Raw genomic sequence first — 12,921 nt, 5'->3', positions numbered from 1 at the left:
AAGAGGCAATGTTATGCCAATCAAAGCACAAGGATCAACAGTGAATGAACAGCTGTTTAATATTTACATTTATCATTATCCATATATACCCTGTGCATTAATTACTTCATAATGGTTAATCCTGGCAGTGAAGTTGGGAGTTATTTATAGATTTCTGGCATTCTGGAAACCCATCTATATTACAAAAGCAAACAAACAAACAAACAAACAAAAAACCAAAAAAAAAAACCTAGAAGTGAATGCACTTCACAAAAGATAAGATGTATAGTATCTCCATCTTATTAAGGAGAAGAATGAAAGCATAGAGATATTACTAAGTGACAGTAATGTTTACATATGTCTTTTTTAAGAGTGGCAGTACAGTTTCCCAGGATAATCAAATTACCCTCAATACAGAATTATCCATTCTCTCCTTGCAGTCCCTTTCTTCACTCCCTGTCATCAAATTTTTTCCAACATTAAGTGTCTGTGATCCAAGTCTATTGAAAACACCCAGCTGAAATCACCTGAGATTGCAACTAATAAAAACAAAAATTTTTGCCAGTAGAAAAAGACAAAAATTAGGAGGAAATTCCAAGGAGGTAATCCTTCTTAAAGCAGTTGAAAACATATCTGACATAAGAAACAGTAGCTTTTTCTGTCTTAGTAGTAGTTATGAACAGAAGAAATACCCTATCAATGAACAAATTACCTACTCGGTTGTATTTTTTTTCCCCAACAGCAGCTACAGAAGGTGCTGCAGGGAAAGTCTGGCCTCTTTCTGTCATGTTTGTCCCTTGCACTCTGCCAGCATCCAAAACTGTTACATCAGTGACATAAAAATTTCTAAGCACATATCTTAAAAACTTGATAGTCCATGTTCAGCAGCCACAGAATTATATGGAGCAGCAGTCTTCAATATTGCATATCTCTTATTATTATGGAAAGCACACCTAGACTTTGAACCATCCAGATTTTGTCATACTGATGCCTGCAAAAAGTTGTATTTTCTTCTGTGTTCCAATCTTGGCATGTAATATCCAAAAAAAAAAAAAAAAAAAAAAAAAAAAAAAAAAGGGACTGATTAAAACTACTCAGGCAATCAAAACATTTCAGGCAATCAACAAAAGGTGGACCAAATAAAGTAACAACATTTTCAAAATCTTACAATCTTCAGTACTCACATCTGCATGGTAGATGTAGCTAATAATATCCCATACTTAATTAATCTCATGTTTATCAATAGACAGTAAAATATATTTCTTTATACACAAACTTAATATCTTAGTTCATGGCTATATTGACTTGAAACAACGTAACTGTTACCAAACCTTTCCTTCTTTCCGTGAGACACAAGGAAATAATTTTAAACCAGTCAGGAAACCATTCAGTGTTTTCCAGTGCAGGGCTGCTCCTGCCTGAGCGTGGGTTTGTGCCACCTGGGTGTGTGAGAGCAAGCTGTTATCTTCCATCCCCTTTCTCAACTCTTTCATTTTCTAAAACCTGCTGAATATGAGCTGCTTGTAGGAAATTAGTAACATTACCTCAACAAATAGTTTTTAATAGTCAGGTCCTACAGAGATTATAAATGAATGTGTTCAGCCCCAGGCAGGGATTTGACCCTAAGTCTTATTGGCAACCTCCAGTGTTACTCTTTCGACACTCCAGGTTTATCTGTAGGTGGAGCTGCTTCTTCTAAATCTGTGAATTCTTGCTCTATAATTGGTTTCAATATTTTCTCGACCTGTGTAAGTCTTTTTTTTAGTTTCTGTTGAGTAGCTTCATACTCAGCCAGCAACCTGGCAAACTTTGTTTGTAATCTGTCCATTGCTCCTTGCATGTAGTTGACCTTCTCTTCCAGATCTTTAGGATCGCTTCCTGAATTTGCAACTTCAATGTCCAACAACCCATCTTTCATTAGGATTTGCTTGCCTTTTTCTTCCAGCATGGCCTTTGCATCTGGATACTCTGTCAAAGCCTCCATGAGATCATCTTTAGACAGACAAAACAAATCTGAGTATCCAATACTTCTGATGTTGGCTGTTCTTCGATTGCCAGCTTTGCTACCTTTAATATTTAGAATACTGATTTCTCCAAAGTAGCTGCCATCACTTAGGACCACAAACTGGGTAATTCCATCATCAGCAACTACTGCCAGCTTGCCTTCTTTGATAATGTACATCTCTCGTCCAATATCTCCTTTTCTGCAAATATAATCTCCAGGACTGTATACTTGTGGCTGGAGTTTCAAAACCAGTTCAACCAACAGACCAGCTTCGCAGTCTGCAAAAATCCGAACTTTTCTTAGTGTTTCCAGGTGAACGTTGATTGCAATCTCTGCTCTTAGTTTATCTGGCAGATACTTCAAGACTTCCCTTTCATCCACAGCCTTTTTGTTTGTCCATAGGTAGTCAAACCACTTTATAACTCTTTTTTCCATGTCTTTACTCACATTCCGAAAGTGCATGTACTGCTTGATAGCGTCGATCTTTGCTTGAAACTCTGCCCTGGCAGCATTCATGTTGGAGATCATAGAGCCCACGTTACCAACAATGGTAGCAAAAATCAATACTCCAACCAAGAAGTCAATGACCACAAAGAAATACTCAGAATCCCGTACAGGAGGGGGTGTTTCACCGATAGTAGTCAGGGTCAGTGTTGACCAGTAGAGACTGTAGACGTACTTTCTTGTCAGACGGGCAAATTCGGGATCGGAGGTGTTAGGGTAGACCCATGTGTCAGCCCCAAACCCGATGGCTTTGGAGATGGAATAGTACACACAGGCATTCCAGTGAATAATAATCACAATGTACATGACAAGGTTAGAGATCCTGAAGATATTTGGGTAGTTTGTCCTTGTTTCTGTTCGCTGGAAGAATTCAAACATCCGAGCTACTCTGAGTAGTCTGTTTATTCTTAATTCTGGGTAATTCAGTCCTAACTTCAAGTACAAGAGATCGGTTGGGATGATTGACAGAAAATCTAATTTGAATTGAAAAGATGACTTATACTTCTCTCGAAGCTTTTGTTCTTCATTCACCAGAAGACCTTGCTCCAGGTAACCTAAAATAGAAATGTAAATAATAAAGAACGTTAAATAATCAACTGTGTCATGTTTAATCTACTTTGTTCAAATCTACTTTGGAAAATATTTGGGGTGCAAGTTCCAGATGGTACATAATTTCTCTTACATTTTAATAAGCAATTTCTTATATCCAGATAGTCAACTTAGTGCCAAATGGTTCACCTTGAGCTAAACTATTCAGCTTGGAAAATGAAACATTTCTAGCTCCAATTCTTCCCTTCAGCTTTCCCACTGTGGTGAAATTCAGAAAAAAAAAATAATCTAAAACCCCATAACAGCCTTCACAGACTGTAGGAAGGGTGGTTAATGAAGGAAAGGAAGATGCAAACGAGAAGCTGCAGCATGCTCAATTATCTCAAAAATCAAGCAAATACTTGAATCTCCTTAAATACAAAATCCAAATTTAAGTGTAATTTTTCAGAATGCCTGATTCTCACTCAGTTGCATTATATGTTTATTTTGTCTTGCTGAGTCATCTGCAGGCAGAACAGCTTGTATCTAGCATACGTTATGGCTAGCTTACCTCAAGCTTTATGTATTCTTTGAGTAATAAATCAGTTTCTTCTATTTCTACAGGTCACAGTCTTTCAGAGATTTATCTTGAAGTCTTTTTAAGTATTGTACCTCATCAAGGGTACCCAGATAAAAAGAACAGAATTCTGAGTATTTTAAATGACCTGACACAAATAAATGAAGAGTAATAACCAACCACTGAGTATACTTACCTGTTCTTGTACGTACAAACATGTCAACAACATAGATGGCATCAGAAATGTAATCAATAATAAACCATGCTAATAAGTAGTCGTGCTGAAGCTCATCAAAACAGGCTCTGCATAGGAAAAGAGAATTAAATTACCATTAAATGTAAATCAAATACTTGTATCAAATCAGCGATGAATCATATATATTTTTAATCTATTCAGGGATACTGTGATTTGCCAGGAGTACTATCAAGTCATTAGAGGAGTACATCACCTAGCAATAATCATGGTCCAGTTGTACATGACAGGCATTGTGATGCAAAACAACCAGTTGTAATATATATTTCCTGCTGGGTCAATAGTGAAAATGTCTTTCTTCTTCCTAGGTGACAGACAGGAAAAAGAAAGAAGATTTAATGAGAGACTTTAAGTACACATAACAATTTTTGAGAAATGAAGCATTCCAGAAATTGTTATTGCAAAGTAGATGATCTTTAAGCTTCCTTGCTTGAATGCATAGAGAACGTGAAGCTGCTTTTTAGGTTTGATGCAGGACACAATCTATAGAATCTAAATTTTGCTAAGAAAAATCAGCTTGGCAGTCCCACTTCAGTTTATTTTGGCACACATAATTCAACTTTTTAAAATAAATCTGTTTCCTATCCAACTAACTGTCTGGTCTGATAGGTGATATGATAATCTGCTAAAAAATAAAATTATTGTGTGACTACTAATGTTTAAATAAGTGAGACAAACCATGCCTTTCTCACTGGGAAAAATCTAACTCTGAGAAGTATGAAACATTGGCATAATTTATATCATACAACATAAGCTCCTACTGCACTGTTGTAAGTTTCTTTTCCTTGGCCAGAAAATTATTATTTTATCAAGCTACAGGTAAAGCGAAAGATTTCAGACCACAGAAGAGTTTACTTGTTTGTAGGTGCCCTTGTGTGCAGCAGAGATTGCTTTACACTGGCACATCTTTTGCTGCAGGGTGTTATCCAAAAAGTATCAGACAATCAGAATCCAAGCGAGACTTTTCTTGACTTTTTTTTTTCAGACCAATTCTATGCATGCATATTTCTGTTGTCCACAAATGAAGTTAAATCAGAACAACTCCACTCTAGGGAGAACAACAACACTATAAACTCTTTCATAGGAATATAAGCATCTTGTTTACAGGATCCATGAATAGACTCAATTTTACATCAAATACAGTTTTATCAGACTAACATAGCAGGACCTTAATGAAAAATACTTACTCTTCTTTATTTTCTTTCTTCTTGGATTTATCTTTATTTTTGGTTTTCTCCTTTTTTTCCTTCTTTTGTGTTTCTCCATCCTTTTTTTTTTCTGACTTGCTAAGAAATACATTGACATTTTCAGTTACAGACTAAGTTAAAATATATTTGGAAATAAATTAAATATCTAGGACATTTAATACTATTCCTAAGAAGCAGTAAGGTAGCTCCTTATCTTACCTCTTCTTTTCTTTTTTCTTTTTCTTCTCCCTAAGGAAAATGAAAATAATATAGGCTTATGGGATACACATAACTATTTTCTTCCACATTGACTTATTAGAATCATCTGAATTCAGTAAGTATCAGGTGTTTGGCCTTAAAGACTGTTTTGCTTATTGTATTCACATAGAATTAGTTTTATTTTAAATTAATAGATATAATTCCAATAACCTTGGTATTGAGAATGATCATCATAATTTATGTGCCTGAAGTTCAAATATACATAAAGTCTCTTGGAATTACTTGAATGACATACCTGTTTGTAAATTAATTATTATATATATATTATTCTTTTTCCTTGCTGCTTAAACAACCAATTTGGCACTACTCCCATTTTCTGAAAAGGCAAAGATACTTACTCATCTTTATTACTGTTGTTGTTAATATTGTAGTGTGCAAACCCACCAGGTAGATAGTGCTGCCTAAGGAACAGCAAAACAACACAGTTACATAATATCTGCTGAAATACACAAAAGGAAGTTTAATCTAAATTGTTGTGCACTGTTCCTCACCATGTCAGCCATAGGTTAAGTTTTTGAAGGAAACTGAAGGAGCACAGTTTTTAATCTCCTGAATATATATAATAAGCAACTTATAACAATATTTTAAAATGTATTAATAGAATGTAAAGAAAATCAGATGGTGGCAAATATCTGTGTTTAGTTTATCCCATACAAATTATCAAAGGAAAAAACAAAACACCAAGCAGACACAACATGGTACATTTGACATACCTGTTTTCCCCTTTGTCTGTCTGTCCAGAGTCCTCACTGGTGTCTTGCACTACCCCACAGGGAACAACTGTATGGGAGTGATGGGTCTCAATCACTCCTACCTTCATGGTCAAGTTTGTCTTACCATGGGTAATGGAGGAAAAAAAGAATCAAGTAATTTCACAATTAGCAGAAGTAACAAGCAATTTCTTTTTCCCCTGAAAGAGGAATCCTTCATATCCTTGCTTTCCTCAAACCCAACAATTGTATTTCCAGTTTCTCCATCCCATGACATCCCCACCAGACAAGAAATGGCACTGTGGGTGCTCCAGTATGCTGAGTGACCAGGCAACTGCTGCTAAAGTGAATGTTCAGGACATCTTTCTCTGAGAGAAGGTCTTTCTTCTGAGCCTAATCCCATTCCTTGAAAATATGTGGATAAGTGTAATTGAAACATCTATCACTGTTCCTTACCAGACTAGGAAGCATGCATTGGTTGGATGTCCAAAGACATTTCAGGATTTCTGTCATCTAAGACTTAAACTCTGTTGAGAACAACGAGTAGGTTCTGTAACCAGAAACTTAAAGACTGATGTAGTTAAGAGTCTCCTTAGTCATATAGCAACTCACACATAAATACCTAAAGTTAATGGCCATTCATGTCTGGTTTTCTCATCTCAGTACTAAAAAACAGAACATGTTTTAGTGTTCATAACTGCTGCTCTCCCTTTTCAACACTACTCTCTCAATTTTGTGAGTTATGTCTCATCATCAATGAGTGCCAATTATTTTGGCATCAATTGTGTCTACAAGTGTGATCTGCCCTTGGCAGGGCCATTTAGGTAGGATTACTAAACAGATGCTGTCTGCTGCAGTAACAATATCCCTGTGCATGTGAAATCAGAGCATGGAGATGTCTGTAAGTCACAAACTGACAAATGAGTGGCTGCACTATTGATAAGTGAAGTAAAATTCCACAGAATTAATCTTAAAAAAAGTACTTCCATTCTGTAGTCAAGGACAACACAAAAGACATGCAGGATGATACAGCTGCCACTTAACTGCCAGACTTACCTGACTTACTTTATTAGTCAATTAAACTAAAAATATTCCTATACAGAAATAGGACAGGGACCCCATGTTTCCAGCATTCATCAGACATGAATGGCACATGATGCAAAAAATAATACAGCAATATGCAACATTCTACAGAGTAGAAGGATAAAGACTGAAGACAAGGGTGGGTTTTTCCACAAGTAGTCTCAAACTTAGTCCAACATTGCTGGTCAGTCTTTAAATGCTTAAGAGCAATGATCGGGTAGGTCTAAGATGTCACATAGAAATATTCTAATGTTTCTAAGATACAGTATGTATTAGGTTACATTCAACAGAAGCTTAAAAGCTGTAACAGAGTTCCCACTGACTTACTCCAAGGATAAATTGTATTTGAGAGCATAGAGGCTGAAAATACACCAGGAAGAATTAAGCAGCTTTATGTAGACTTATAGGCACTTTGAAAGCTCTACTAATGCTGGCTCACAAAATTTCATCCTGATTTAACCTATATCCTCCATAGAGCCCCACTGCAGTCCACACCACTCACAGATAACAGTGCAAAATAAAGCTGTGTCCAGCCACTTCCACTCACTCCTATCAGACAAATGCAATTGTATTAATTTCCAGTGAAATCATTCCTCCAACAGAGGAGCTCTAAACAAGTCAGTTCACAATAGGAGTCCCAGTACCAGTATTTCTACATAGGAACTAATTTTTCATGTTTATCTTATCTTATAATGTGTTATCTTATCTGTGCTGTTATCATATCTTATAATATGTTATCTTATAATGTTATGCTATCCACCCATACTGATTTGCAGAGGTGCTAGAGGTTGAAGACCATGAGAAGAACGGGCATGTAGAAAAATCCACACCCATCCAGACTACTTAGCCTGGAGTTTAGGCAAAAATCTGTATCCTGTTCATTCTCCTTTTCTTCAAGTAAGGAGGATTTTCTGCGCATTTTTGCAAACAGACAGATTCCTTTGGCTCCATTAGTGTCCACTGTGGAATGTTCCACTGTCAAAGGAGCCATGAATAGAACTTGCTAGGAGCTGCCATTTAACATCTTTACTGAGGCAGTGGAAGCAGTAAATGGGCATTAAGTATGCCTGAAAATCCCCTGTGTATGGAAACTGGAAATATTTACCACCCTGTGGTCTCAAAATCCTAAATCAGAATGTCAGGCTCAGGTGACTGCCCTGATTACCCTTGTCAGTCATACTTGTAGCACAAGATCTTCAAATTTCATAAGTCTCAAAGGAAATTGTGAGGAGTTTTGAAATTCTTATGTCTAAGAGACACAAATGCTGATTGCAGCATGTGCTTATTGTCAGTTGGGTACAGGAATTTCTCCTTGTCTGGGGACAGCAGTTACAGCGTGACAAAACCCCAGCCCTGGGAACAGTAGAAAATGTCCTTTTAAACTCAGTGGGCTCAGAACTCACCTTAATGCTTTTTTAAATTGCATTTTAGAGGTTTCTCAAACAATATTTCAGGTAATTTTTACTAAATTATATCACTACCATATTTCTTATTCTGTAGTCATACCTATTTTTCTTAAACTAACACTGTCACAAATGGCTACACTGCTTTTATGTTAAAAATCCACTGCTCAGTTTTTAGTCATATTTAGGTAGTAAATTTGAGAAGTAATACAGCTAAATACTTGTTTTAGAGATATTTTAGGTTTTTACCACATTATTTTTACTGTATCATCACCAATAGCTTGCTAGCTTTGAATTTTAAAATTGACAGCTAAGATAAACAATCAAGTTTTCAAACATTATGACCTAAACCTAATTATAGTAACTACTATACACCAAAATCTTTAGGGCTGCAAGAAAACAAAAGCAGTATTATCTTCTTACAGGATTTTAGTAAATAGAAGAGCAGCTTCAATCTCTTCTGCTCTTTTTTTTTTTTTAGTTATTTCTCACTTTCTTGCTGACCCACCATATTTACTTCTCATTATTTTCAGAGAGAAAATACTTTGAGTAAGATTGCCCGAGAAGAGAATTTTCATCATATAAATATCTACTTTTTTTCTTCACAGAAAGTAACAAAAAGCCTCGCTAAACATTAAAATCTGCATTGTGTTCCAGTGAAATCTCTTTTCTAATGTGCAAAGAGTCCCAAGCAATCCTGCAATAAGGAGTTCCATCAGGGTGCATGCTTACCTTTGCAATGTGATCTGCTGCTTCTAACAGTGCCTGCAGTCCTTTAAATCAGCCACCTTTCCTTACTACATGAGCAGAACCACTATGGAAAGCTAAATATAATCAACATTTCATATATACATCTCTTATTGATCAGTTTCTCAACCAGCCAGTTCCATGTGCTGTTCTCAGAATTATTCCCAGAGAAGAACTTGCATATTAGAGGAGGATTTCCTTGACCTAGTGATGGATTTTGAGATTTAGGGAGAGATGAAAGTGACAGTGGCAGTAACTATTATCCCTCACCTGAAGAAAAGCTTACTAGCCCTATCAACACACACAAGAAGTAACAAATATTGAAGCATATGCTGTTTTAAAACTTGAAACCTATTATTGTACATTACTGTGCGTTCAGTATTGTCTGCTGGCCCATTTTCTGAATGTTGCTGATGTTTTTTTACAGTATTAACAGGCTCTTTACTACAATTGATGGAACACCATAAATTGAAATTTCCTATTTATCATATTGCTGAATATTAAAAAATGTCATTTTAAACATCTGACATAGCTTTTACATTCCTATTTTGATGTTTTAAAAAGCCGATGAAGTGGGAATATATATTTAGTGGGAAATGCCATGATGATTAGGTTTTAAGACACTAAACTAGTCTTCACATTTGGTATGGATTATGACTTTGCAAAATGGTTTGTAAAGTAGCTGCAGTCCTCCTGCTTTAGACATGTGCAAGAGTTCATCTATGAAAGCCACACATCCAAGGAAGTCCCCAAAGAATCCTAGTGTACTTTGAAAAGTTGTTGGGGTATTTGAATACCTCAGCTTTCCTGTTTCACTCACTCCCACAAGAATGAGAAAAATCAAGTTTTCTGGAGATTGAATTACTGTTTTTTTCATCTGGCATGTTTTATGGGGCCCATTTTGGAGAAGAAAAAGAAAAAAAAAAAAAAAGAGAGGAAGAAAAAGAAAAAAGGTATAGGCATTGTTGAGCATGAAATCTAGTGCAGTAAATCTTTTAAGCAGCAAAACAAATAATTTTTCAGATTGTAAATGGTATCTTGGTTACAAGAGTTTTGTTACAACAACAGCTGAAGTTACTGAATTACTTTTTAACTTTGCTTCAAAACAAGCAGAATCCAGGAAAGCAGTCCAAGCCCTGTGAATTTGAGATTAAGACACACTGGTTTCCTTTACCAAGAGCAGGAGGAAGCAATGCCATAACATTCATATAAACCAACTTAAATCTTGGAGTCCAAGTGACTGAGTGGTCATTCATAAGTAGATCAACACACTGTAGATATAATAAGAAACCCAAAATGATGCTCAAAGATAGACCTTTTTATTCTGGTAGAGAACAATCAGTTGTTTTTTTTTTAAATAAGCAGACCTGTAAGGCAGGACTTATTTTTAACTTATTTTTTCTTATCTGCTTTACTGTGGAGTTTTTCAAAGAAGTTCTCAGCCAGAGGAAGATGAGTCCTACTGGGCCAGACCAGATCCATGTCTGATAGTGGCCAGGACCTCACTTACCTGCAGAGATTTGCAGAACAAGCTCTGAGTGGGCTCAACACAGTGGTCTCTATTCTGCCCCCCTTTAAAAGCCAGCTACATAGCTGTCACTGACTTCACTGACAATTGCAGTAGTTGAGCATCAACATTTTTTCACAGATATTTTTCCTATAATTCCATATTCCAGTGAAGTAACCTTGACTGGTGGGAGAATGACTGCACTAATGGATTATTATTTTAGTAGGACAACTTTAATCTATTTTTGTAGTTTGCTTTGTCATCATCTGTAATTCTTCTCAATCCTATTAAAGCTACCTCTAGCTTCACCTATATCCAAAACACTAGATAAATTAAAGCTATGTATTTATAAGTAAACAGGCTTTAATGGCACAACTTTGTCTTTCATCTTACTGTGCTGTAGCTGTGTACACAGATGAGTGTTTGGATGGGGACCACAGTTTTGGGCAGCTTATTTTCTGTAAATTCTGTGCTGTCTTTTCTAGTGCTGATGTGATTGCAGCAATAAATGTCATGTAAGAAGTGCTGTAGCTGGAAGGGCTGCAGGGCTTCTGGCTTATTTCATACTCTTGTATAGAACGGTGTTATAGGGAATTCAGTATTTTGAAGCACAATTGGCCCAAACACGGCTTGGGGGCTGGAAAACCATCAGTGCAAGCAACACCTCCACCAGTAGGTGGTACTGTGTGTTTACCTTGGCGTTAAATGGGTGCTTGGTGGAGAGGGAAGAAGGAGGAGCAATTTAAAATGTGTGTTGGCGTCTTTGGTTCCCATAGGTAGGTGAGGATGGAACTGGAAAACTCTGGACAGATTGCAAGCCTTCTGTAGACATGAGCACCATCAGGCACACCATCCAGCACCACATAGCATGCTAACAGACTATGTCAAAGCTTTTTATCAGCATCTTCCAAGTCCAGACTCTAGTTTTCCCATGAGTACTCCATCCAGGGATCAACACTTCAGAAATGTCTGCAGGCACAGGAGTCACTGGCCATGCACATCAGTTACTGGTGTGCCCTGAGCTGAACCCGCAGAGAGGCTGTCCTTATGCCACCCAGGCTGAGGTGACTTGAGATGCTGCTTCTCATCCCAGCCTGGAACCTCCAGGAGAAGAGCAACTGGGCCACCAGAAAACTCTGGAAAAAAAAGAACTTCACTCCCTGTTATTGCTGGGAGAAAAATAAGCATGGTGACCCTGCAGGAGTGAGCTCTGAGCAGTCAGTTAGGATTTCTGTTTAGCAGAATTTTATTTCCAGCCAAAATAGCATAGGAAATCTGGAGTGGTGGCACAGAATAATGACACTAGAATGTTTACACATACAAAGGTGATTCGTCTGAGGTCAATTCTTCTTAAAAGAAAATCACCAATGTATGATATTGTCACTGAAAACTGGTAGAAAATGCACTGAGTTAAAATAGGATTGATATATTTAGTCTTGCTTGTCTTTCATTGTATTAATGTAGGAGTTAAGACAGCACCATGTGGGCATTTTTAAGGTGAACTGCCACAAAATTGCTTTGGCTGCTGGTACATAGATATTGTTACTGAAGACAAAAAAGCTGATCCGTGCTTAGCTGGCATAGCTTCACTGAAATAAGTGATTTGCATCAAATGATGACCCAGAGATTGCTCTAAATCAGTGATAGGTGCCATTCTGAATGGTAAATAAGCATCTTTTTCTTCTCTATATCAAATTATAAGATTATACTTCAAGACTTTCTTTTCTGTTTCACCTTTGCATTTAACCCAAAATAAAGAAAAATATACCAGTGTTGATAAATTACTTTTATGTACTTTTTTCCTGGAATTGTCTCAAATTTATTTGACATTAGTTCAATATGTAAAATACTATAAATCATCACTGAAGTATAGACATCTGAAGTACATCCACTCCCTTCTGTAACTACACATTGGACATTCTTTATGTCTGCCCATTGACTTGGATTGTTAGTTACAACTTTTTTTACTTCATATTTTTTCTCAGAAAAAAAGTTTCATAGTGTTTTCACAGTTTACTTCAGATTTAAAAACACGAAAAAACGAGATGTATGAAGATTTTCAAATAAGTAACATTTAAATGCATATAACCGTGTAGGTTGGAAAACACCTTTAGGATTGTCAGGTCCAACCATTAACCCAGCACTGCCAAGTCCACCAC

At 36.6% G+C, this 12,921-nt stretch overlaps 1 protein-coding gene across 1 annotated transcript; it reads right to left on the bottom strand.

Annotated features, from left to right (window-relative positions):
- Positions 1 to 1,426: 1,426 nt before the first annotated feature.
- Positions 1,427 to 9,447, bottom strand: CNGA1 (cyclic nucleotide gated channel subunit alpha 1). Its single transcript, XM_071743613.1, has 8 exons — positions 9,241 to 9,447; positions 6,008 to 6,144; positions 5,651 to 5,713; positions 5,253 to 5,282; positions 5,034 to 5,132; positions 4,043 to 4,150; positions 3,790 to 3,896; positions 1,427 to 3,042 (listed from the first exon to the last, which is right to left on the bottom strand). The coding sequence occupies exons 2-8, from the start codon at positions 6,130 to 6,132 to the stop codon at positions 1,628 to 1,630; spliced, it is 1,947 nt and encodes a 648-aa protein (XP_071599714.1). The 5' UTR covers positions 6,133 to 6,144; positions 9,241 to 9,447; the 3' UTR covers positions 1,427 to 1,627.
- Positions 9,448 to 12,921: the final 3,474 nt, after the last annotated feature.

Source organism: Heliangelus exortis, chromosome 4 (assembly GCF_036169615.1).
Source record: "Heliangelus exortis chromosome 4, bHelExo1.hap1, whole genome shotgun sequence".
Taxonomy (NCBI): Eukaryota; Metazoa; Chordata; class Aves; order Apodiformes; family Trochilidae; genus Heliangelus; species Heliangelus exortis.
The sequence above is the reverse complement of the archived record's forward strand: the minus strand, read 5'-3'. Positions and strand labels throughout refer to the sequence as shown.

Bases quoted from the DNA above. Each gene is read 5' to 3' on its own strand.
- CNGA1 (XM_071743613.1), bottom strand. From the start codon at position 6,132: ATGAAGGTAGGAGTGATTGAGACCCATCACTCCCATACAGTTGTTCCC. The intron at 5,133-5,252 runs GTAAGATAAGGA...TGTATTTCTTAG, and splicing joins AAGAAAAAAGAAAAGAAGAG to CAAGTCAGAAAAAAAAAAGG. The intron at 4,151-5,033 runs GTAAGTATTTTT...TCTGTCACCTAG, and splicing joins AAGAAAGAAAATAAAGAAGA to GAAGAAGAAAGACATTTTCA.